The sequence below is a fragment of the Haemorhous mexicanus genome, chromosome 6 (genome assembly GCF_027477595.1).
Source record: "Haemorhous mexicanus isolate bHaeMex1 chromosome 6, bHaeMex1.pri, whole genome shotgun sequence".
NCBI classification, from domain to species: Eukaryota; Metazoa; Chordata; class Aves; order Passeriformes; family Fringillidae; genus Haemorhous; species Haemorhous mexicanus.
The window spans coordinates 31,779,369-31,802,872 of NC_082346.1; the positions used below are offsets into that span (position 1 = coordinate 31,779,369).

The 23,504-nt window shown below is 43.6% G+C and overlaps 1 protein-coding gene across 4 annotated transcripts in view; it reads left to right on the forward strand.

Moving 5' to 3' along the window:
* Positions 1-15,747, forward strand: part of ACTN1 (actinin alpha 1) — an 86,582-nt gene extending 70,835 nt beyond the window's left edge. For 2 of the 4 annotated variants that reach the window (XM_059849706.1, XM_059849708.1), the window contains 11 exons: positions 153-300; positions 893-1,043; positions 3,416-3,524; positions 4,005-4,145; positions 6,065-6,247; positions 6,958-7,092; positions 7,913-8,092; positions 9,002-9,148; positions 10,702-10,782; positions 12,872-13,030; positions 14,854-15,747. In XM_059849706.1, coding sequence (XP_059705689.1) covers positions 153-300; positions 893-1,043; positions 3,416-3,524; positions 4,005-4,145; positions 6,065-6,247; positions 6,958-7,092; positions 7,913-8,092; positions 9,002-9,148; positions 10,702-10,782; positions 12,872-13,030; positions 14,854-15,012 — 1,593 coding nt within the window. In that variant the 3' untranslated portion in view covers positions 15,013-15,747. Of the gene's footprint in view, positions 1-152; positions 301-892; positions 1,044-3,415; positions 3,525-4,004; positions 4,146-6,064; positions 6,248-6,957; positions 7,093-7,912; positions 8,093-9,001; positions 9,149-10,701; positions 10,783-11,332; positions 11,399-12,871; positions 13,031-14,853 lie in introns of all 4 variants that reach the window. The other 2 variants (XM_059849709.1, XM_059849707.1) reach the window with 2 other exon arrangements.
* The last annotated feature ends 7,757 nt before the right edge of the window (positions 15,748-23,504 follow it).

The following is a 23,504-nucleotide window of genomic DNA, read 5'->3' on the forward strand; positions in this document are numbered from 1 at the left end:
TCCCTGACTTGTCTGCAGAGCCCTGTGAGATGAAAAGCCCATGCTCACTTCCTCCCATCAGTTGGAACCATGTAGCTTACTGAGACCAATGCTGGTGAACATCTTCCCTCCAGCTTCTAACTTGCCTTCCCTTCTCATGTTTCTGTCTCTAGGATATAAACAATGCCTGGGGTGGCCTAGAGCAGGCTGAGAAGGGCTATGAGGAGTGGTTATTGAATGAGATCCGGAGGCTAGAGAGGCTGGATCACCTGGCAGAGAAGTTCCGGCAGAAGGCATCCATTCATGAGTCCTGGACAGATGGTAATGCCAACCTGCATGCTTCCTGTTGCCTGACACAGTCCTGACTGTTATGTAGGGAGGAGGAGATGGATTGTGAATGGGTCCTTCCATGAGTGTTTCCTCTTGAGAAGGCTAGATGTATTTCTTATTTTATTAGAAAGCAGTGTATGGAGACCAGCTTCATCGCTGTTCTGCATCATACAGTCAACACTGGCACTTCCTAACTGTGGCAAAGTGAGAACTTTGGCTAGAAGAGGGCAGCCACAGAGCAGAGGAAAAGTCCTCTATAGTAAGTGCTACCATTGGCTTCTACAGGATCAGCATAACCCATTTTTCACTTACTGAGACAAGTCCAGTGTAAACTGTGGCAGTGCTGGCTTAGCTACATTATGTGCCCTTCTGTGTTGTTAATGGCAAACTCACATTTCGTGGTTTGAAAGTGAGCATTGAGCTTCTCTAGGCCAGCAGGCATGGGGACAAGCCTCGGGCAGGGAAGCTGGAGTGAGGCCAATGCCCTTTTGAGGGCTCTCGAAGGGTGCCTGGATGGCCAGAGCTGGCTTTGGCCACCCTGGGTCCTGTCCTTCATTCTTCTGTCCTTTGGCTCCCTCCCCAGGTAAGGAAGCAATGCTGCAGCAGAAGGATTACGAAACTGCAACCCTCTCGGAGATCAAGGCCCTGCTGAAGAAACACGAGGCCTTTGAGAGTGACCTGGCTGCACACCAGGACCGCGTGGAACAGATTGCTGCTATTGCACAAGAGCTCAAGTATGGCACCCCAACGCAGGTCCCATCCTTGGGGCCAGGGAGGCTTAGTCAGCTTTGCCCTCTGGAGAGCAAAAAATCCATCCCCATACAAAAATGCTGGGAATTCCCAGTGTTTCCAAACAGTATCTAGGATACTGCTATCCAGTATCTGGACACACCAGAAAAGCAGGCCAGAAAATGGATGAGCTGTGGGTGCTGTTGAAGAGGAGGCAGAATTATATTCCTAAGCCAAGTTTCCACCCTCTTCCAGTTCATTATGCTGCTATGAACCCTTTCCTAAAGAGTCTGACCTGCTGCTGGCACATGCTGTATTTCTGACTTGTTATACTGTCATACTTCTCCAGGGATAGAAGGAAAGAGGAGAGGATAGGAGGGTCCTAAAAAAAAAAATTAAGCCCTCCTTATTCCAGCAAGAAAAAAGCTGCTTGAGCCCATCTTGGCCTCATTCATTCCCCCAGGAGTACCTGCACTGTGTGCACTCTGTTCAGCACTTGCTGCAGGGCATCCTCGCAGCACATCAGCTCTTCCCCTGCTTCCCGCCAGCTTGGAAACCTTCACCTCCACTCCTTTTCGTGGAAGAATAGAGGTTACCAGGAGAAATCATCAGGATTGCTAGAGATAGCAGGCAGGCAGAGAGGTAGCAGCTGCAGCACAGGGAGGTTTTGAAACCCTGCATGTTTCTTGGCAACAAACAGTCTGAACTACTTAGCTTTGACTCTGTTTCCTATTTTTAAATGATTTATACATCACACTGGCCTATCTGGAGTCTGGGCCAAGATCAGTCCTCTTGGGCTGAAGAGCTGTTTTTCTCTAAAAATTTAGGATTATTGGATCAAGATCATTATCTTCTTTAACAACAGAGATTTACAGAATTGCTCTTTTCCACTGGAGGATTGACCTTGGAAGAGGAGGAGGATTCAAGGCAATCCTCCATGTCAGTAAGATTAAAACTGAGTCTGTCTAGTCAGCAAGCATTACCTGACCTGCCACTTCCAAAGCACACACTGCGTGTCAGCCAAAGCAGCTGCAGCTCTAAGAGCAACAGGGAAGACTGAGGCCTAAGCTGTGGGAGAGGTTATTTCTTCTGAACTGTGAGAACAGCAGGCTCTGCTATTGTTATAAAAGCCATCTTCCGTTTCAGCAAAGAGGCCGTGCCCTGAAATATCATGGCAGAGCTCTTTTCTCCCCCAGAGACACACTTACAGAGAGATGCAGAGGGTGTGGAGAAAGCCATTGCAGCCACCCATGGCAGGAATATCTGGGGACATGGCACGTTGCCCTCCCTAGCTGCAGTGGTCCAGCACAGGTGTGTTACAGGTTAGGCTTTCAGAAGGAGTTCTTTCATCTGCAGTGCTGGCTCTGCAGCAAAGTAGATCAAGCAACTGATCTGGATTAAAAACCTAGCAAAGAAGTTATTTTTAGTCTCCATCAGTTACCTGGCTAGTTTACTGGAGGGCTTCACCAACAGCTGTGCCCACACACCCCGGGAGGGCAATACAATGGCATGAAGAAACAAGGCTGAGATGGGGCAAGAGTGTAACCTGCATTACTGCTTAAAGAATTGCTCGTCAGATGGCTCAGGGTCACTCAGTGATTTATTCCCAGTGATTTATTTTGGGTTTTTCTCTCAAGGCTGACACTTCCCAGATTGGCAGGTCTCCCTCTGCAGATTTCTCCCTCTTTGCCCACGTGCAGAGCACGAAGCAATGCAAGGCTACAAGCTTTAGTGTGCCCCTTTGTTCTCCTTTCCCCAGTCATACTTTTACCAGCCTGTGTTCCTTGAGTGTCAGCTTATAGACATGTCAGCAAAGCGCTTCTTGTCATGCATATAGGAGAGAAACCTACACAGTTATTCTGGGATTGTCCTAAACAAATTTACTGGGTTATGTAATTTAGCTATTCCTTGCCACTTGTACTATGCAATTCTTAGGACAATCTTAAGCAGTTTCTTAGTGTTCCTAATAAAATCTTCTGTTTCCATTCTGATGTATAAGACACAGTTTGTTAGACTGCATAATGTTCTTAAGCAGAATACAGGAGCAGATTGCTCTCATCATAATCTGCTTATTTCCAGTTTGAGCAAAAGTCTGTGCTCCCTTCCCCCTTTGGCAAGTTATTCCCTTCAGGTAGCCGGCCCCAGTATTTGTTGAGGCCTTGGGTGGTCCTGTTCTGTGCTGTTTGGTTCAGCATAACATAGTGTCTGTCTTCTAAACTAGATCCTGATATCATCCCGACTTGCTTTATTTGCAGTGACCATGATCTCTTTGTCTGAATCTGTCTTCAAGATGGATGAAGATTTCTAACAGGTTTTTCTTATTTCTGTACAGGGTTATTATTTGACTTCTTGTCATTTTTCTCCCCACCCTTTATAGTGAGCTGGACTATTACGACTCTCCCAGTGTCAATGCCAGGTGCCAGAAGATCTGTGATCAGTGGGATAATCTGGGTGCCCTAACCCAGAAACGTAGAGAAGCCTTGGAGGTGAGACACGTCACAAGTTGGACCTTCTGGTGCTTTTGTGGGGGCCAAGCTGCAGTGAGCACAAGCAATATCAGCTCACTTGTGAACTCCTGGAACATCCTGCGCTGTAAACATGGGCTACATTTCAGAATACTTAGGCTGCTTTTCTTCAGCTCAGTTATGGTGCCGTTTGTTTGCTCAGGCTATTGATTTATTTTTACTTTTTATTGTGTTTTGTAATCTCATTCTGCCTGAAATTTTGCCTTGTTTTGTTTTATTTCAAAGGACCTTGGATTTATTTTATTTCCCTTAGAGGGAAAAAATCTGTCCAGTGTGTAATCTCTTAACAGCAGAGAGATTTTTACTGACGTGCCATCCTGGGAGCACCAAGGAGGTCTGAAAGGAAGGAGCAGCTTAGACAACCCATGTATCTATATGATTATTCTTCTCCAGCCATCTCTCCTGATTTTCTTTCTTTTATTTCTTTTTGTGCATGCACAGAGGACAGAGAAGCTACTGGAAACAATTGACCAGTTGTACCTGGAGTATGCCAAACGAGCTGCCCCTTTCAATAACTGGATGGAAGGGGCCATGGAAGATCTGCAGGACACATTCATTGTTCACACCATTGAGGAGATCCAGGTACAGAGCAGTCATTTGCAGTTAGGTGGGGACAGTGAGAAATTTGGGGTCTCCTGAGTTGCATGAATTCATCGTGGTATGAATTTATAGGTTATATTTTGGTGCTTCTGCTCTATTGAGTGAGCCTTATCAAGATAAACAAAATAAGTATCTTTTTCCTTTATTTTCTTCAAAAGCCTGGATCCAAATAGGTATAAAGCGTACATACATCATCCTAGCTGGAGACAAAAATTGACAACAGATTTTTCAGAGTAACTCCAGAGCCATATTAATGGAAACCTGAAAACTGAGAAAGCCTTTTAGGGTCTTGTGGAATTTTTCCTAACCCACATGTACAAAGCTACTTACAGGGACTGCAGGTCAATTCTCACATGGAAATGTTGTGTCCAGGTCATTTGGTCCTATGTGATAGGATGTACCATGAGGACAGCTGAACTACTAGCTGGTTTTTGGTGCTGAGCACAAGAAAAACTAGAATTGTCCATTTTGGTGCTGAATTACCATTTGAAATCAAAGTTGTCTTGCCTTCTCTAACACAACAAAGACGGTATCTCAGTTTTTCCCCTTCTGAAAGGGTATTAGGAAAGCAACTTGAGGTATATACAGGTAATTTGCAGATCTTAGAGAGCAGGAATTACTCTTTCCTGGATTGCGGTGGCGACTTCGATTTCACTTGCCTGATGGGCTTGTGAAAAGAATCCAAGTCAGGTCTTTGCCAGAATAGCTGAGAGAAGTGTGACCATCAGTGAGGCAGCAAATGGGAGACCTGCAGGGAGCAGGACAGCCAGGACTGCGGTGCAGTAGTGACAGTTACTGAGTGACAGTTACTAGTTTCCTCCATCCTTCCCACCCTGAACAAAGGGGTTCATTAAGTCTTTCTTAATGCCAGATAATCTAAACAGCGCTTAACCATTTCCATTGTCTCTGGTGGCTGTTTGCAATGTCTTTCCCAGCCCCCAGTCTTGTTTTACATCTCTATGGCCACTACAGCAGCTGCAAAGCAATGAGTCACCGTGCAAGGGAGGAATTTTACAGAAAGTAGTTAACTGTGTGTGTTGTGAGAGAGCGCAGTCAATCACGTGGTTTACTTTCATTCCTTCTTCTGTCTACACTGTTCCCTTGCTTATCCCCGCACACACCTCTATTTCCCATGCATTTTCCTGCCTCTCTCCCTAGACTTGATCTTCTAGGTTTCTGGGATGAAGCACCTTAAAGGCCTGTAGAAGCAGTGGGAGATGAGCCAGGACCAGCTGGCTTGTCATCTGGCTACAAGCTACCAGCAAGAATGCCCCAACCTTCAGTCCTTGGAGCATGGCCCAGGCACCACAGCCAGGGAGCGGGAAGGGCCTGTTGTGGTCAGGGAGAAGGAGCTGTTTTCCAGCAGCAAGAGCATGTGATGCCTGTGCAAGTTTGCAGTTGGCTGGAAGACCTTCACTTGGTTCTAACTGACTCTGATGAAATTGAATCTGACCCTGATTACTCACCTGGAGTTACTTTGGGTGTAGAAATAGTGCATACCTTGTGGGAGAAGATCATATAGTGCGTTCAAACTAGTGAGACTTTTTTTAATAGTAATTCTAGTAGTCAGATTTTCTTCCCCGAAGAGGCTAACAAGCAGTCACTGAGAAGTGTTGGAGAAATAGTTCACCCAAAATTATAGCCATTATTATTCCTTTTTGGTATGTGATCTCTGTCACTGGTCAACACGGGACAGAAAGAGGGAAAACAAAACTTCATATCATTTATCTACTTAGAACAGCCCATTTAGTGATACTGAGAGAACCTGAAAAGTAGAGTAGCCTGCATTGTGTCCTGGGAATATGTTAGCTTTTGCAGTCACTTCAGGATTACATTTGCTGAAGAGGCAGTTTCATAAGTAATGTTCTCACCCTCCCTTCGCTGCTGCCTTCCTTCTGCAGGGATTGACCACAGCTCATGAGCAGTTCAAAGCCACGTTGCCAGATGCAGACAAGGAGCGACAAGCCATCCTGGGAATCCACAATGAAGTCTCAAAGATTGTCCAGACATACCATGTCAACATGGCAGGAACGAATCCTTACACTACAATCACCCCACATGAGATCAATGGCAAATGGGAACATGTGAGTTTTTTCCAGCCTTGTAGGGTAGTGGGGGACAGTATCACTACTCAACCACTGTGGGCCCAGGAAATGGATTACTTACTCTGCAGTTACCCTCTCATGCTTACTGCTGAGTTTAGTGGGGTTTTGTCATTTGGTTTTGACTCAACTGCTGTTTACTTGGAATGTGGAAGACATACTTGGTACAATTGCCTGAGGCACAGACCCCCTTTTACATGCTAATTTTAAATGAAAGTTGCTAGATTTGAAAGCATTGAGGGTTTTAGTCTTCAGTTGACCTGCAGGGAAGTATCCTTTGTCACCATTCAGCCCTTCTGATGTTCTGTCTCTGCTCCAAGTAGCCTTTCCCTGCTGTAATCCTAAAAGAGCAACTACTGTCCTTACCCATTGGGCTTATGGTTCTTACTACCAAACAAAATCACCCATGTGAGATCTGAACAGAATCCTGCAACTCAGTTATCGTGAGCCACCAAAAACCCAAATAATGAATGGAAGCCGCTTCTGGTCTTCCATGGCCTGACATGAGTTTGTGTGTATCCTACAGCAGATAGGATTCACATTCTGTGAGCTTGCCCACTGTGACTTAAACCATATGACTGCTTGTATTCAGTGCAAACACCCACTCCTCCCTCCCTTGTGGCAGCTTCTGCATTTCCTGTACATGTGCCTTTGTGTGTCTAAACTGCACACTGAGTTACTCTTTGTTGTAGGTGCGGCAGCTGGTTCCCAGAAGGGATCAAGCCCTGATGGAAGAACACGCTCGCCAGCAGCAAAATGAACGCCTTCGTAAACAGTTTGGTGCACAGGCCAATGTCATTGGACCCTGGATCCAAACTAAGATGGAGGTAGGGCTTTGCAAATTTTGAAACACTATTGTCCTCTCTGATCTTCACTGATACTTATTCATGATCTCTCTTGACCACTGTCACAGCCATTCTTTCTTCAAGTTACAGCAAGAGAAACATCATAGAAAATGTGAAGAATCCCAAGATTGATATTGATTACTGAGGCACTTGTACTTTTCTTCCTCTAAATTGAGTACCAGGAAAAAAGCATTACTTAAGATGGGGGACATTGGTGTTTTAAGATTTGGGTTTATATACAACAAATTCAAAATCCTAGATCAGAGACAGTTTGTGTAATGGCTTGCACAGCAATGGTCTTGTGACTAAGTAAATACAATTAATACATCAAACTTCTGCAGAGGAGACATTTTTAAGGAAGATCTCTCTTTAGGTAAGATTTGAGTTAAAGTCATTGGAGTTGATAAAACGTAAGAATACGAAGCTATTACTGATGGCATGAGCTGGAAAGAAGAGAGCAGTAACAGAAATGTCTCTATGAAGAACTAACTTAGTGGCAGACTGTACACCAGAAAAAGAGCTGGCTTGGTAGATTATTGGCTTATGGACTGCAGTTGCCCTTTCTCGTGTATCCTTGTATTAGACACATCTTATGTGATTCACCTCACTTGAAAAATGTTCAGCGCTGTGCTAAATTTTTTGCTGACACTGTCTCAGCTCCTGTGAAGTAACTGCTCCATGAGATTTTTATTTTTTTTTCATCATCGTGCTGTGTGAGAGTGAAATTGCTGCAGTAAATGTCAGGCGTGTTGGGGCTTGTCCTTTCAGTGGAGTCTTAACTCCTTTGGCTTTGCTAATGCAGGAGATTGGCCGCATTTCAATAGAGATGCACGGGACCCTGGAGGACCAGCTCAACCACTTGCGACAGTACGAGAAAAGCATTGTGAATTACAAACCAAAGATTGACCAGCTGGAAGGAGACCACCAGCTGATCCAGGAAGCGCTTATCTTTGACAACAAGCACACCAACTACACCATGGAGGTAAATGTTCTGGCAGCAACTAGACAGCCTCATCTGCTGTGGCCAGTTAGTGTTAGCCACATATAGCTCTGGCAACGTGCTGCAGTTCTCAGGAAAATGGAGAGCTTGATAATATGGCCAAGTGTGCAATGACATGTCATGGAATTTCATTTTTGCCTTTCTGTACTTCATGCCAACCCATTCCAATGTACTTCCAAATATAGACAACAGAAACAACCTGAATAAGATCCCACAATGTTGGTTGAAAAATTGACAAGTCTCATTTCTCCTGCCACCTGATTTTGTTAGCTGGGATTAGAAAGGGAAGTGCTGATGATTTTGAGCTGCCACTACCAGGCAGAAGAAAAAAGTTCAACAGAAGTTTTTTTTAAAGTCAGAGACTGGCTTCCTGTTGATAACGTGAGGTTTCTTGGGAGCAGTCTGAGTTCAACTGAACACAGACAGGCTTCGAAACTTGTTTTTTGGTTTCTGACCATTTCCATTAAGCAACAGCAGAAGCGGGGGAGCACCAGTGTCTTCCAAGCGCCATGTTTTATTCAGTTTCTTGGTAAGGAGAGTCTTCTGCTTAAGTTAGTCCTAGAAGCACTGGGCTTGCCTCTCATTTGTGTTAAACGCCTCCAATATGTTGCTTTGACCAGGCAAAGGAATTTTGCAATAGGACCAAGTTTTTTTTAAGAAAAAGAAAGAAAGATCAGAAATTGGCCTCTTCAGTATGGGGTTTTTTCAGTTAAAATTTAGATTTTAAACACCTGCAGATTAGAAGGAGTCTTTTCTGAGAAAATGTACACCAGCGACTGCCTTGCAAACTGGGATGGTTTAATTTGCAATAAGTAGCACATTTGATCCACTGGCCTCAGAAGCAAAAGAGAGACTTCTTAATTTCGATATTGTGCTGACCTCTTTTACTAGCATATCCGTGTGGGCTGGGAGCAGTTACTAACAACAATTGCTAGAACCATCAACGAAGTGGAAAACCAGATCCTGACCCGTGATGCCAAAGGAATCAGCCAGGAACAGATGAATGAGTTCCGGGCTTCTTTCAACCACTTTGACAGGGTAAGTCAGTGCTGACTGCAGCTACAGGCTTCCATGTAGACTGCACAGTGCAATAAAAAACAAGCAGTCACTGTGATAAAACGGGCTCACAGAAGATGTTTCATTCTTAAAAATGCCACTCCTGTGGATCACTCATTTCTGTGAAGACTGCCAAGTGACTGTTAGCCTGGGAGAGGTATGTCTTCATAGGAAGCTGCAAAATTTCCCAGTAAAGCCAGAATATGGAGAGGTTTGAAGGCTTTTTTAGGCAATTAGACTTTTATCCATTCCTCTCCAGTGGGCAAATTATTATTTGGTTTATAAAATTCTTGGGACCATCTGTTCCCCACTCTTCTATACCATCTCTGCTATATCTGAGGACAGCCTGACCTCAGAGATTGGCAATGCTTTTAAATTGCTGAACACTGGCTATTTCAGCCCTTCTCTAGCTGTCTAAGAAAAATAAACCATGGGTTCTTTTCTTAGGAGAGGGACCCATGAAGCCCTGTATATTTTATATTTTGACCTTCATATCATTTGCCCCTTCTTTCACAACAGTCTGAATGTTAATGCAGACAGAACAGGGGTTTCCCACTTTCAACTATTGGATTATGAAGGCTTAACATTGACTTAAAAAACTGGGTTTTCTTGAAGAAAGTCACTTGAAATTGGCCTCATCATCCTGTCTATAGCTTCCTTGGTCTAGCCAGAGGTGGTGGCAGCAGGCAGGGGCTCTTCAGTGCTTTGGGGCTGTTCTGAGCTAAAATTCTGCAGGATGGATGGGGATTTTTAGTTCTTGTAGTAGCTTGTGTTGTATTTAAGGGGTACATCCAAACACTGGGGGAGCGGGCAATGAGCAAAGGGAAGAGCAGCTGCCAAGCTATGTTGTGCTGCACTGTACATCCGTGCTGCTGGCAGAACTGAGCACTTGAAATAGCTTTGCCAGTCAAAGCTCCACCTCCTGTGCAGGTCTCATAAATACAGCCATAATGCTGCTCCCCTGAGCTTCAGCTGGTTTTCTTTGTCTGTTTCTGGGATGCCCTGACAGCTAAGCTTTCTTGGGTGTGTTGCCAAACATACCTGCCCTCACCTACTCCTTTAGTGGAACTTTTGACTATAAGATTAAGGCAATGCTTCCCACTGCCTCTGCCTGCTTACCTGCACTCTGGGTTACTAGTGAAACACAGGGCTTCTGACACTGGATAACAAGTAGTGATGCAAGTAATTCACTTGGGAGATTGAGATCTTGAGGCTTCTGAGCATCAGCTGTTTTTGTCATTCAAATGCTCTAAACATGGGATGAGCTCTCTGAGAAGGAACTGTTCTAAGAGCATTTTTAGCACATCCTGAAATGTCATTGTGATATCTAATGTTGTGCACTTTTTTATTTTTCTTCCCTGTCTTTCTATCTGCATGTCATTCTTTCTGTTCCTCTCTCCTCACCCACTGCATGGTGCACCTGTTCATTGTCCTTTCACCTCCCTTGGATCTCCTCTGTGTGTCCCTTCCTTCCGCCCCACACCGTCACCGCACTGGCACTGCATGTCCTGCTGCCTGGCACACCGCATAACCAGGACCACTCCGGCACACTTGGCCCTGAGGAATTCAAAGCCTGTCTCATCAGCTTGGGTTACGATATTGGAAACGATGCACAGGTACTGAAAGCTAGTGGTGAACACAGCCAGATATTAAACTGTGAAAAAATAACAGGTTTTTTCCTTTCTTTTCTTGTTTGTCTTAATCCATCTGTTGTTGTTGTTGTTCTTGTGTTTGACTATTATATACATCACTTTTCTATACTACTTCCTCTCTAAATGCACTTTGGTATCTATTCCTTTTTAATTCCTTAAATTTTGTCCTGGGAGAATTCCTTTTATGTCTTCAAACTGTTCTGTTTACTTCTGTGTCACTTAAAACTCCTTTCATTGTCCATTCCTCAATCTGTCTTGCTTAATATCTTCTTGCCCTTTTTTCCTAACCACTATGTTTCTTGTATATAAACTATTCCATGTCCAAAACCACCTTTGCTTCTTCATGGTTTCACAAACTACCTTTCCTCTGTTAATTTCATTGTCCTGTAAATCCTCCTTCTATCTTCTCCCCCCTGAAACTCATTCTTTATAACATTTCCTGTGGGTTCATTTCTCCTGGACTGGTCTCCCTTTTCTCTTTTGGCTTTTTCCATCTTTGCGTCATTCTCTGTAGAAGAAGACTGGTATGATGGATTGTGAAGATTTCCGAGCCTGCCTTATCTCCATGGGTTACAATATGGTAATGTAGAGCCCTCTATCACTCCTATTCAAAGTGATTCTGTAGGCACCTCCAAAAATACAGGGAGAATGTGTAGTGAATCAAGGTAAATATAGCCTGATTTTCCAGAATTACCAGCAATGTTCAATCTAGTCTTAGTTGTACATATAAAACTCTTGTCTCGCAGCTCTAACCAAAGGTGCAAAAATGGAAATAATTGTCTAATTCATGTATGTTTCAAATAAAAATTATATTTATCAAACTGTGTAGCTACTAGTGGAAGAAACAGTAAGCTTCCTCACATTGGTGCCTGCTCTCTGCATAGCACACACTACCTCCCCAGCCCTGAATATCAGTTGAAATCATTCTGAAGTATACGTGACCTCACTTATGAATGCACTCAGAATGCTGCTTCTCTCATTCCTGCCATTTGTTTCACATCTCCTTTCCTGGACATGTAAGTTCAAGTTCCAGTCATTCTCCCTGTAGCTTTTTCCTCACCAGAATACCTGAATATTCAGAACAGTAACGTCGCACCTTGCGAGGCATAGCAGCTAATAGGAAGAGCTTCGCCAAAGATTGATGCTCATCAAAAGGGCAGGAGAAGAGCCCAGTGCAGACATATTCATCTGCACTCTTGGTGTCTTTGCTCCTGATATCAGGCAAAGCAGTGTTTATTCATCTTACTCATCAGCCAAGTGTAAATGCAAACTCTTGGGTGTAGTGTGCCAAGACTGTAACATTTGATTAGGTATCTTAATTACTCTTGAAGGTATAATGTTCTGAATGTGTTAGGAGAGCCTGTTCCCAGGAGAACATTCTGTTCTGCTCTTCCCTCCTCCTTACCTGGGGAGGAAGGAATCCCAGAGATGAGAACAGATGACCTTTGGTTTAAATAAAGAAAGAAATGAAAAAAAAAATACACTACAAGGTTTTGGTTTCTGTAGCAAAACTTCTCTGTAGGATCTTTCCTGTAGAGACTGTTTCCCTGGGCCACTCCAGATATGCAAGTCCTTCTTTGCAAAGCCTGCCTATTAAAGATGAGTACAAAACTATGAAATATCCCAGAGATATTTCTTCTATTCTGTCAGCTGAAAAAAAACTGTAGAAGTTCTCTTTAAAGTAAATGAAAGTAAAAGGATTCAAGGAGTATAGATCTTCAGATACTGCTACAGATATCTAGCACATGTATAGAGAAATTTGGGTCTTCCTCTGAAGTCAGTTGGTATTGTTCCCCAGTAGGAGCATTGTCCTAGAGCTGGATGTTATCCTCAGGCATAGCTGGCAATGTTTTATTCCAGAGGACAAATGCGTAGGAAGCATCTGTACAACAGCAAGCTAAAAAAGAACATCCTGATTAAAAAAACCACCCAGAGGTGTTTTCTATTTGGCTTTGTTTTCTAGCCTGTGAGATGAGCTGCCGAACGGTTCCTCCTCACTTTGGTAGCACTGCTGCCTAAGTCCCCAGGCTGACATGACTCTCTTGCTCTCCAGGGAGAGGCAGAGTTTGCCCGCATCATGAGCATTGTCGACCCGAACCGTTTGGGTGTAGTGACCTTCCAGGCCTTCATCGACTTCATGTCCCGGGAGACAGCAGATACAGATACTGCTGACCAGGTTATGGCTTCCTTCAAGATCCTGGCTGGAGACAAGGTCAGGCTCCACACCTTGGTTTCCTGTATCTGCTTAACTTCTGCTTTCTTTTGTCTCTGAGAGAAAGTGTCAAGGGAAGCACTCTGCCATGGGAGGGTGTTTTCACAGGAGCATTCTGTAATGCTGGAGGAGTGCAAGGTTAAAGTGTGGGTTAATGAGCAGCCTCCTAAGGCACTCAAAGGTCTTGCTTAGCTGTCAGTCAGAACTTTGCAGCCCACTCTTGCTTCAAAATTTTAATTAAAAGCTTGGTCGCAATTTGTTATTTTAAAATTAACAAGTTCAACAGATGGTTTTTGATTAGTCCTGAAAACTGTTCATTACTGACAGCTGTAAACTTGGGATAATATTTCCCAGATCTACATGTCACTATCAGTTGTTACAGAATCAATAGATTTTCATTGAGGACATTCAGTCAATAGACTTTCATTGAGGATATGCTGTATCTACAGGGGGGACATCTTTTAACCATTGAAATTGGTTGAATATAGGAAAACTCAGGGTGCTATGAAAAGTATTAATTATTGGAATTTACATCATCAGGGGAAGCAGCCAATAAAATATGTAATCTTATTTTTCTTATATAACAATGCCCGCTAATCTTTTACGTAACTGAACAAATAATATGTACATGTAATATTAATGTATCTCTTTCTTTGCTAGTGATTTTAGTTATCTCACATTAAATGCTGGATACCATTTCACAGATTGTAATGAGTTATCCTTGAAATCCAGTACTGGTTTCCGTTTTTGACTAAGAATCTTTTTTTAATCATCATCTAGAAACCCATGATACCTGTCCTTTAGACCTGACCAAAGCCAGTTCTATTGTCTTTTGAGGCCAGAAAATTCCATGTTATTCAGATAAGCTAACCACTGAATAAATAGGTACTTTGAGAGGCAGTATTACTTATTAACTTGTTTAGTCTGTACAGTATGTTACATATACTTGTCAGTGTTTTAACATGCTCTGGTAACATGAATTAATATTTCATTATGAAGGAAAGTCCCTCATACCCCAGTCATTAAAGTGAAAGGGAAAAAGAAATTATAAGAAGTCAGAGGACAGAGAGGGATGGTGTGAAACCTGAGCTGTTGCTGAGACAGACTGGAAATGGCCGTGAGTCAGTTAGCTAAAGACAACATAGTGATTATGATTAGCAAACAGGCAACTACTGTTACCTGCTGCCTGGAGAGAGGCTGAGCTAGCTAAGCTCGGTGCAGTGAGTCTCCAGAAGCTGAATTTACATAAGTTTTGCTGCTTATTAAAAATGTCTGCAGTGAAAAGACTGTTGCTGGTACTGTGGAAGCAATACAAAGTGTTTGCTTGTCTGCTGCTTGCATTGGTTCACTAGTAAGAACTAGTGGGGATTGGCCCCTTCCCTTTCTCTGAAGGGAGGGAATGGAGGAGCACAAGCAGCTGTTACCGCCTGCTGGTGAGCAACAGCATCCAAATTAAATTTCTGGTTCCTCCCATCTACTTTCAGCAGGACCACCTTTGTCAACAGAAAGGCACAGTCTTAACACTAACAACTTGCCTGACTTATCTTCCAGGTCCTTCTTTAGCTGCACCAGCATGTCTCATGCAAAACCAATCTTCACTGTAAAAACCATTTGCTTGTCCTAACAGTAGGAAAGGGAGTGTATGTCCTCCCAGGGAGTAAGTGCAGAGAGTTCCCTGTGTGGGTGTACAGCACAGGTCTGGTTGTTGGGACCCTAGCCCTGTGTGTTGCCTGCTGCCCTGGTGCAGCAGGGTGTGGTTGTCCCTCAGGGGAAAGTCAGTTTCCAGAAAGTAACAATTGCCTTATCCTTTGTCCTCATTGCAGAACTACATCACTGTGGATGAACTGCGGCGGGAGCTGCCTCCTGACCAGGCTGAATATTGCATTGCTAGGATGGCACCCTACACTGGCCGTGATGCTGTACCCGGTGCCCTGGACTACATGTCCTTCTCCACAGCACTCTACGGCGAAAGTGACCTTTAACTTTTTTCTGTCGCACCACACGCTCCCTCCCCTCTCCCCCGTCCAACACGCCCTATTTTCTCTTTGCAAAGCAACCTCTGCTCCGCTCTTTTTTGTGTTTTCCTGTTTTGCTTCAGATACCAGATCACATTTTTAAGTGGGGGGGAGGACATTGACACGGGACCGCCTACCTTGCCCTTGAGATAACAGTTTACAAAATTATTTTGTGCAAAAAAGTTACGTTTTAAAAAGAACAGACATATTTTATTATAGAAAAAGGTATTTTTCTCCACCAGATTGAAACTTAAAAAGAAAATGTTAAAATATCGCACCAAATATTTTTTGTTGTGACATAGGAAGTCAAGCACAATGTTACATTCCATCCTTTCCAAAAAGAACCAAACTATGGCAAAACTCCACTTGTTCTGTTAACTATTACATTTGCGTATGTCTCTCTCATCACTTTTATCTTGGGAGGGGGGAAGGCACACAAGTGCATGTGTTTGCTGGTTCACTCATTTCATGAAAATATTTTATGATAAACTTTTGAAATTGCTGTGTTTTCTAGGGAAAAAAATAATGTACACAGCTCATGTTTTCATATTTAATTAAAAAATACAATACGCCTCCTATGTTTATCAGTGCACAACTTTTTTTGTTGCTGAGAGTTGTCTGGTTTCAGAACATGAAGCTTGAGAGTTGATAACTTTGATATTGCTTGTCACAAATCATATTAAAAACTTCTTGTGATAACAACTCTAGACTTTATTCATTTGTATAGTAAAATAGTTTAATCCTAATTAGTTAAACATGATAAGGAGAATCCAAAATTAATGGTTTTAATTGAAGTTTTTTACACTACATTTAAAGGTATATTCTCAGCCCCATAGCCTTTTCATTCTTGCTGAATAATGTTGAAATTTTCACAGCTTGATCACCACTTTAAATTCCCTAATACACCCCTATCTTTAGAAGCACTATTCTTGTTACTCCTTAAAAACCAGCACTGAATTTGTTACTAGAGCTGTACAAACAGCCACTGTATCTTAAACCATCCATGAAAAATTCATCTACTGTTCCATGCTCAATATTGAACGTCTGAATGATTTTGATCCCACATCTTCTGACATCATAGATTCCTCCAGGGGTCATCTCTCTATTGGACATACAAAAGAAAGCAGCCTTCAGGACAACTCCTGTGGGAGTTTCATTGAGTCATAAAGTAACACACGCACGCATGTGTCCAGAAATTGGCAAAGGGAAGCAGCTAATCCCTTCCAGCCATCTCATATTACAAGTGCATTTCCTGCCCTCCCACAACTTTCTTAGGAAACACAGGGTTAGGAGCAATAACATTAAAATAACATTACTGCTTCATGACATGTTTCAAGTGAGTGTTTTATAGGTATAAGCACATACCTCTGTCTCTAGTCCCAAAGGCAGATTTTATTTTGAAGTAACGACTGCAGGAATGGTGGATTTGAGGGCAGATTCACCAAGAGCTCCTTGGTACCATTGTCCCCTGTTCCCCAGGGCAGAGCTGAGTCCTGAGGAAGGTATCGTGCAAGGTTGGGTTCAGCATACCTACCTGAGGAAGGTATTATACAAGCTGGGTTGGGGTTCAGCACAGCTTTCTGGTTTATTCCTGACCTTCAGTAGGACACAATAAAAATTACAGCAGCACATTGTGGTGTATCCCAACATGACACTATCTGCCTACTGTATGTGGAGAGGGGATGCTAATGTCTGCTACCACACTTCTTTCCAGCATACACCAAGATCTGCATTCTTCTGCAGACTGGATAACGAGTTTACAGGGGACATGCAAATTAATGCCATTTAGCTTCATACATAGACAGTTTGGCTTCAAAGGAGACACTGCAACTTAGCTATAATAGTGTTGTTAATGAGGGCTGGAATTGAGCTGAAGCCTCCTGTGTTGAAACCCATGATTGGAAACTGAGAAGCCTGGAGGGGCTGATATGAATTGTCAGTAATGTAGGACTTGGAGCCACAGCATCAGTTAATCTGCTTGATTTTCAGCTATGTCACTACTATGTTGCTGTAAATGGGACTGTCCTCTTCAAAGGTATGGTATACTGATTCCCATTGCCATGTTTTAAAGTATATAGCATAGTACTCATCTATTTGAAAGCTGAAACAGCAGAGAGGATGACTAGAGGCCTGAACAGATAATTGATATTGAAGTTTGCCTCTGAATATCCATTGCCCTTGCTTTGGTAACCCTCTTTCCTCTTCCACAGTAGCTTTCCTGTCCTTGGTTTGCTGCACCTAAAATGGACATTTGCATTGTCAAAAAAAAATTATTAAAAAAAAAATTGTCTCTGTAGGTTGTACCCAGAAGATGCAATGATATTTTAATAAAATTTTATTTATGTATTTAAACAATAAAACTAGGGTGGAGGAGAATGGGAATATGTGTTGGGCTATTAAATGACCACTGTCTGGAGAAAAGGTCCATGTTATTTTGAAAAATGGGTAGAAAAGAGCATAGCTGCCCCTTGGGCCATCACTTTGGGCCCAGGTCTACCACTGCTCTGAGAATGAAGCCAAATTATGTTGAATGATCCTGGCGACAAGCGCTCTGCAAGCCTTGTACTTGGAGATTCCAGAAGTCTTCATAAAAATCTTTTTCTGAGCTGTGGCAGTGTTGCAATGTGCAACCAGGTTTCACATAAAACATCAGCTAGGTGTAAGTATTCCTAGTTTTATGACAGAAAGCAGGTGGCCATCCCTGCTGACACTACAGATTGGTGGCAATGTGTGGGCTCCAGCCTTGTGAAAGTTGGCACCCCAGCACTGCTTTGGTGAAACTGAGATGTCAACAGCAACAGAAGGGTCTGGCCTGTGCTTCTGAGTACTTGAATAGGGTTAAAAATAGTGGCAATAGGTGTGCCTAAAATATATTGGCATGTTTCTTCTCGGGTGGCACAGCCTCCAGCCTACTGGCTAGGGCTTACATGACCTGCTGCAAGACATTCACCTTCCTCATTTGCAGCACAAGATTTATCTTGCAATTGTGTGGCCTAACAGTCTGTGGCAGTTAGCATGCTGAAATGTGAAAGCAGCTTTTGGTATTAGGCTCATGGTTTTGCAGCTAATATGCCATTCTTTAGCCAAGACCTGGCATCAGCCTTGAAGAAATTCCTCTCTGGAAGCAGCTGTTTGCAGCTCAGCAACTGCCCCATCCTCACTATTTCAGGTGTGGAAATTGAAATAATACTTTTTGAAGAAATTAACCAAGAAAGTCCCTTCATGACTGTTGATATCTTTGGCTGCTGAGATCTCAATGACCTGCCTTATTCAGCCTGACTGTCTGAAGTACAGGGGCAGAAAACACTTCAGTGCTCAAACAACATGGGTCTTGTCTTGCCTGCCAGAATGTCAACCACATTTCCCAAAGCCTCTCAAGTCTTGTGACCGTTGCATGTCTTCAGTGCTGCCAGCATCTGGTTTGGAGCAGAGTGCAGGAGCAGAGCCAGGAGTCTCAGAAGACAATGAAAGGAAACTAGTCTGCAACCTTGAATGAACTTGGTTTCAAAGAAGTATTCATATATCCATGGAGATTCCATCCAGACAAATCAGATTGACTGGTCTTATCAGGGAAATAAAGGAGTGGGTGGGGGGGTTGTAATGGCTGTGAAAAGGAACAGCTTGAACTAAAATGTCTTTGTTAAGAAAACAGAATGCAAATATAATTTTCATACCAAAACATGAAGATTATTTGTACAACATTACTTGCACTACAGATACTGAAGTAGGACAGATTATGAAAAAACTTAATCCTTTTGAATTAATTAGACCCTCGAGGTGACTCTGGCTACTGAAAGAGTTGCTACTGTGCAAACCCTTAAAATCCGCTGCATTAGCACTAAGCTGCTGGGAAAGTCTTAGCATAGTAAACATAGATTAACAAAGTCTAGGGCATATCCTGGTGCAAACAGGTAATCAGAACATTCCCCAGAAGACACTGAGAAAATGTGCTAAGTGCTGCAGTCAGTAGAGAAGACAGCCATTGCAAAGGATGGAGTTGGATGATTGCATCTTGTACAGGGAGGGATGCTCCAAAGCTATTTCGGATAGATTTAAATCTCAGCAATTTAAAACCACTGAAAATAACAGGAGAAAAATAATCTCTTCTATATTCCGAGGGCTGAGAGCTACTACAGACTAGATCCCACCAATAAGATATTAAAATAGATTCTTCCCATCTTTGAATACCATCCAACAGCCAGAAAATAGGGTCTCAATTTGTTCCCTGCTTTTACTTCTGGGACATATATGCATGAAAATATGTTGGTACAAAATGCACTACCTCCTGTCACTGTCTTACCTCTTCTCAGCAAGTCTCTTTACACCTGCCTTCTATTAGTCAGTAGTTCACATCCTGGTGGCTAAGCCAGCATTCAAGCAAAATATTGAGGACCTCTAATTATCATCATGCCTCAGTGACCCCAACCCTCAGACTGTCTGCAAAAGCATGATCTCTCACTGCTGCTGTAGCAAACATCTAGTCTTACTCCCACTGTGCAGATACAGAAGGCACAGGGGGAAAAAGGGCTAGATGTCACTAGAAGGTAGAAATATGAAGCCTTTATTTATTGTTGTAATCCAAACTGGTGCTCAGGTCTGGAGGTATGACTCCCTAGGCTTCTCCCTGTTGCACCTAAACATTCTCTGCACACCTCTGTTTCTACTTCGGGGCATGTCTGGAGTGGGAGAGTGAAACTGTTGGACACCTGGTCCCATGGGACAGTCCCCTTCAGAGCCCAAGCACCCCTCTTGCAAACAGCCCAACACCAGGGGCCACAACTCTCACCTCATATAAAAAGAGCAGTACAAACCAGCAAGTCTGGCTGCTTCCTTTGCCAAGTTTCAAGGTGGGTTTGCCACCCATTTGCTCCATAGAAGCCTAGTTGCCTAAAATATCTTCACATTAGGAGAGTAAGGCAAATTCAACACTTTATCCTTCCTCAGGATGCACATCTTCTAGCCCTACACCCTAACCAGCAGCAAACCTAATGGCTGGGTCAGGGAACATCTCCTCAGCCCTCACTCAGTCTCTCTCTGAAATAATTAAGCACTCAAGCAATAGAAGAGAAAGAATGAGCCCACATCCTCATGGTTTAAGCAATGGGTTTGCAGAAAGGATCTGCATTTCTGTCTGACAGAGGTATCTTTTAGGTATTTTCTATTAAACAGCCTCAGGGTAAAGACCCTTGGGGCGGGCAGCAGGCCCCAGCAGGCCTCTCTCAGCGCCCCGAGCACTGGGGCTCTCCTTACCGCCGCTGTCTGCTCCACTTGAGAGAGAGGAGCCTCCCTCCTCCACCAGCACAGCTCACACTGTGGTTAGGACGTTCTGGTGGGCGGGAGCCTGAATCTTCAGTCTGAGGAAGACAGCAAACCTGGGCTTCTGGAGGAATGAGTATTTCAAATGATAAGCCATTATGCAAAATGCAGCTGTTGGTCTGTACATATCTTTTGGCAGCCAAAGAAAAGAACAAGCCCTAGTTAGTCCCCGTTACAAACACAAGCTGGCACTCTTCTTGGAGTCAAGACCATCCTTTGGATCCCAGGTGGAAGAAAGCTCTGGCACCAGCTGCAGGCAGGTGCATTTATGTTAAGCAGGAGCAGGATATTCAGACCTACAGCTCTCACCAGTGCTTCCTAGCAGCACCTCACTCATTTGCATTTTCATGTGCTAGCATTTTTGGTCCCCAAATGTCCTGTACAAGACCTAGCTTTACATCTTGGCTTGGATTCTTTCTGGATGGCTGGCACCTGTTAAGTGCTGCAGAGGTTATTGCCTCCAGGCAGGGGTAACTTGCCTGTGGTGCTCAGGAAGGTTCATGGTGGAGAAATGAACTGGCCCAGCTCTGTCACCTTCCAGTCTGAGTGCTGCAGTCATCCTACAACTAGTTAAAACCTTTTCTCAGACCATCCCCTGGATTTTTAATTGCTGTTGTGGCTTTTTTGTATGACCCTGTGGCTTTCATTGTACAGATTTGCTTAAAAATAACGACTACTTTATTCTGCAGAGTTAAGAAAGCATTTTATACCTTTATTATTAAGCACATTCAAACATCATCAACATCATCACCATCACTTTAATGAGGACTTTCACTCCTTAATGAATAGGACATAATATTTAATCTGTGGTGCTGAGCCAGAGCATCCTGCTTTCTGGGACAGAGAAAATCAAATTTCTTCTTCAGGGAAGTGAGAAAGCAGTTAATTTACCCCAACAATAAACATATTGTGGGTTTTAAGTATTCTGATTCCAGAGGAGTGTTTGTTTACATTTGTAGATGTGCAGCCAGGACAGTAACAGCTCCCAGTGGGCTTTCAGATGAGCTTCTGAGAGACCAATCTTTTAGTGCAAGCAAAATAAAGGGAACTAAAACACAGCATTATTACTGAAGTTGATTTTGCATGTGATAGCTTCCAGAAACACTACCCACACACAAGAGGCAATGCTGCAGATTCTCCTACTGATGTATTTCATGCCTTTTACCACGCATGCAGGGTGTCCACAGCCAAGAAAGGGAAAGCAGGACTCCAGGCTGGCTCAGGCCCTACAGGAGCAGCCAGAGCTGCATTCCAGATGCACAGCTGCATTCTTCCCTGCTGACACCATCCCAGAGGCTGAAGAGAAGCAAGATAAAACCAAAAATCTTTAACTGGGCTTCTAGCATGACTTATCTTCATTACTGCCCGTAACTCCAATCCCTATTACATCCATACCATTCCAAGACTGCCACTTAAGGAGCTTTTTTCTGCTTCTGAGCTTCTCAACACAGCAGTTCAAGCACACAGTCACACAGACTCTACTGCTGCTCCTGTAATAGTCCAGCTCTGCCACCTACACAGAATTTGCACAAAAAGTCACAGCACTGCCTTTTGAGTGTCCTGGACTGTCTTATCAAATAAAGAAGTAAAGCAGCCTTACAACTACACGTTGTATTCAGAGTTGTAAGAAATACTTGCACCAGCTATAGCTACCCACATTTTCTATTTCAACCACAGCTAGCTGTGTTCTGTAGTCATATTCCTCCATTTTCTTACCAAGTAAGAGTTCACATCAGCTGCCTTGTGGCAACAGTCACATCCTGGGCTGCACTAGCTGCACTAGCCAGGGCATCACTGGAGGGTCAAGAGAGGTGATTCTGCCTCTCTACACAGCATTGGTGAGGCCACATCTGGAGTGTTATGTCCACAGAAGGGACATGGACTAACTGAAGCAAATCCAGCACATCACCACAAAGATACAAAGATGTGTGAGACTGGAGCACTTCTCATGTGAGGAGAGGCCAAGAGAGCCAGGATAGTTCAGCCTGGAGAAGGCTGAATGTGTAGCAATACCTGAATGGGAAGGAATGAAGAGGAGGGTGCCAGACTCTTCTCAGTAGCATCCACTGACAACTGAAACCCATGACGCTTCATCTGAACACAAGAAAATACTTTTTTTCTGCTCTAAAGGTGGTCAAACACTAGGTCAGGCTGTCCAGAGAGGTTGTGGAGCCTACATCTTGAGAGATATTAAAAAGCTGGCTGGACATCGTCCTGGGCAATCTTGGGGGATTAGACCAGATGATCTCAAAAGATCACTTCCAACCTAAAAGATTCTATTTATTATGTGGATGTTTAATGTATAGGTTATCTCCCTCCTAGAGAAGGCAATAAATTTGAATGATGCCTGAATCTAACATACAATATCATAAGGGCAACTTAGATATTTACTCCAAGTTAAAACAGGAAATCCAGACGTGTTGCTGTCAGACAAGGGGGAAAAATGGGCAAACCAAACTGTAGTTATATTTTAAGCACTGGGACAGCGAAGACTTAACAAGCTATGCTACATTGACAAAACAGATCATTTTCATCCTGGTCATTATACCGTAAACTGTCATTAATTATACTGTAAGAAGTCTATAAAGTGAGTATATCTAACACTGATAAAGCAGGAGTGTGCTGCTTATTCATGGAAAAACTGCTTCTGCCATCCAGGCCTGGATCTTCACTAGACGCTTTTTCCCAGCCAAGGTTTCCCCCTGGTGTCAGCGATTAACAATATTGCGGCGTTGTCCAAAGCAGCGTCATTCTGTGTGCCGAAGAGAAGATGGTAGTGAGGGGCTGGCCGCAGCACACTTCTGTTGGCAGGACTGAGCTGCGAATGCAACACTCTAGATTAATTCTCTGGACGTGTGAATTTTTTCCTCCACTTGTTAAGCAGAATTATTATCTGTTTTGCCATGTCTTAGACAAAAAGTCACAGGCAGTTCAGCATGAACAGGCTGCCCATGGAAGCTGTGGATACCCCATCCCTGGCTGTGTGCAAGGCCAGGCTGGACGGGGCTCTGAGCATCCCGGTCTAGCGGGAAATGTCCCTGCCCGTGGCGGAGGGCGGGAGCGGGATGGTCTCGAAGCTCCCCGCCATTACCCGCCGCGCCTTCATCTCCCGTCGTGCCGCGCGGCGCGCTGCGGGCGGGGCG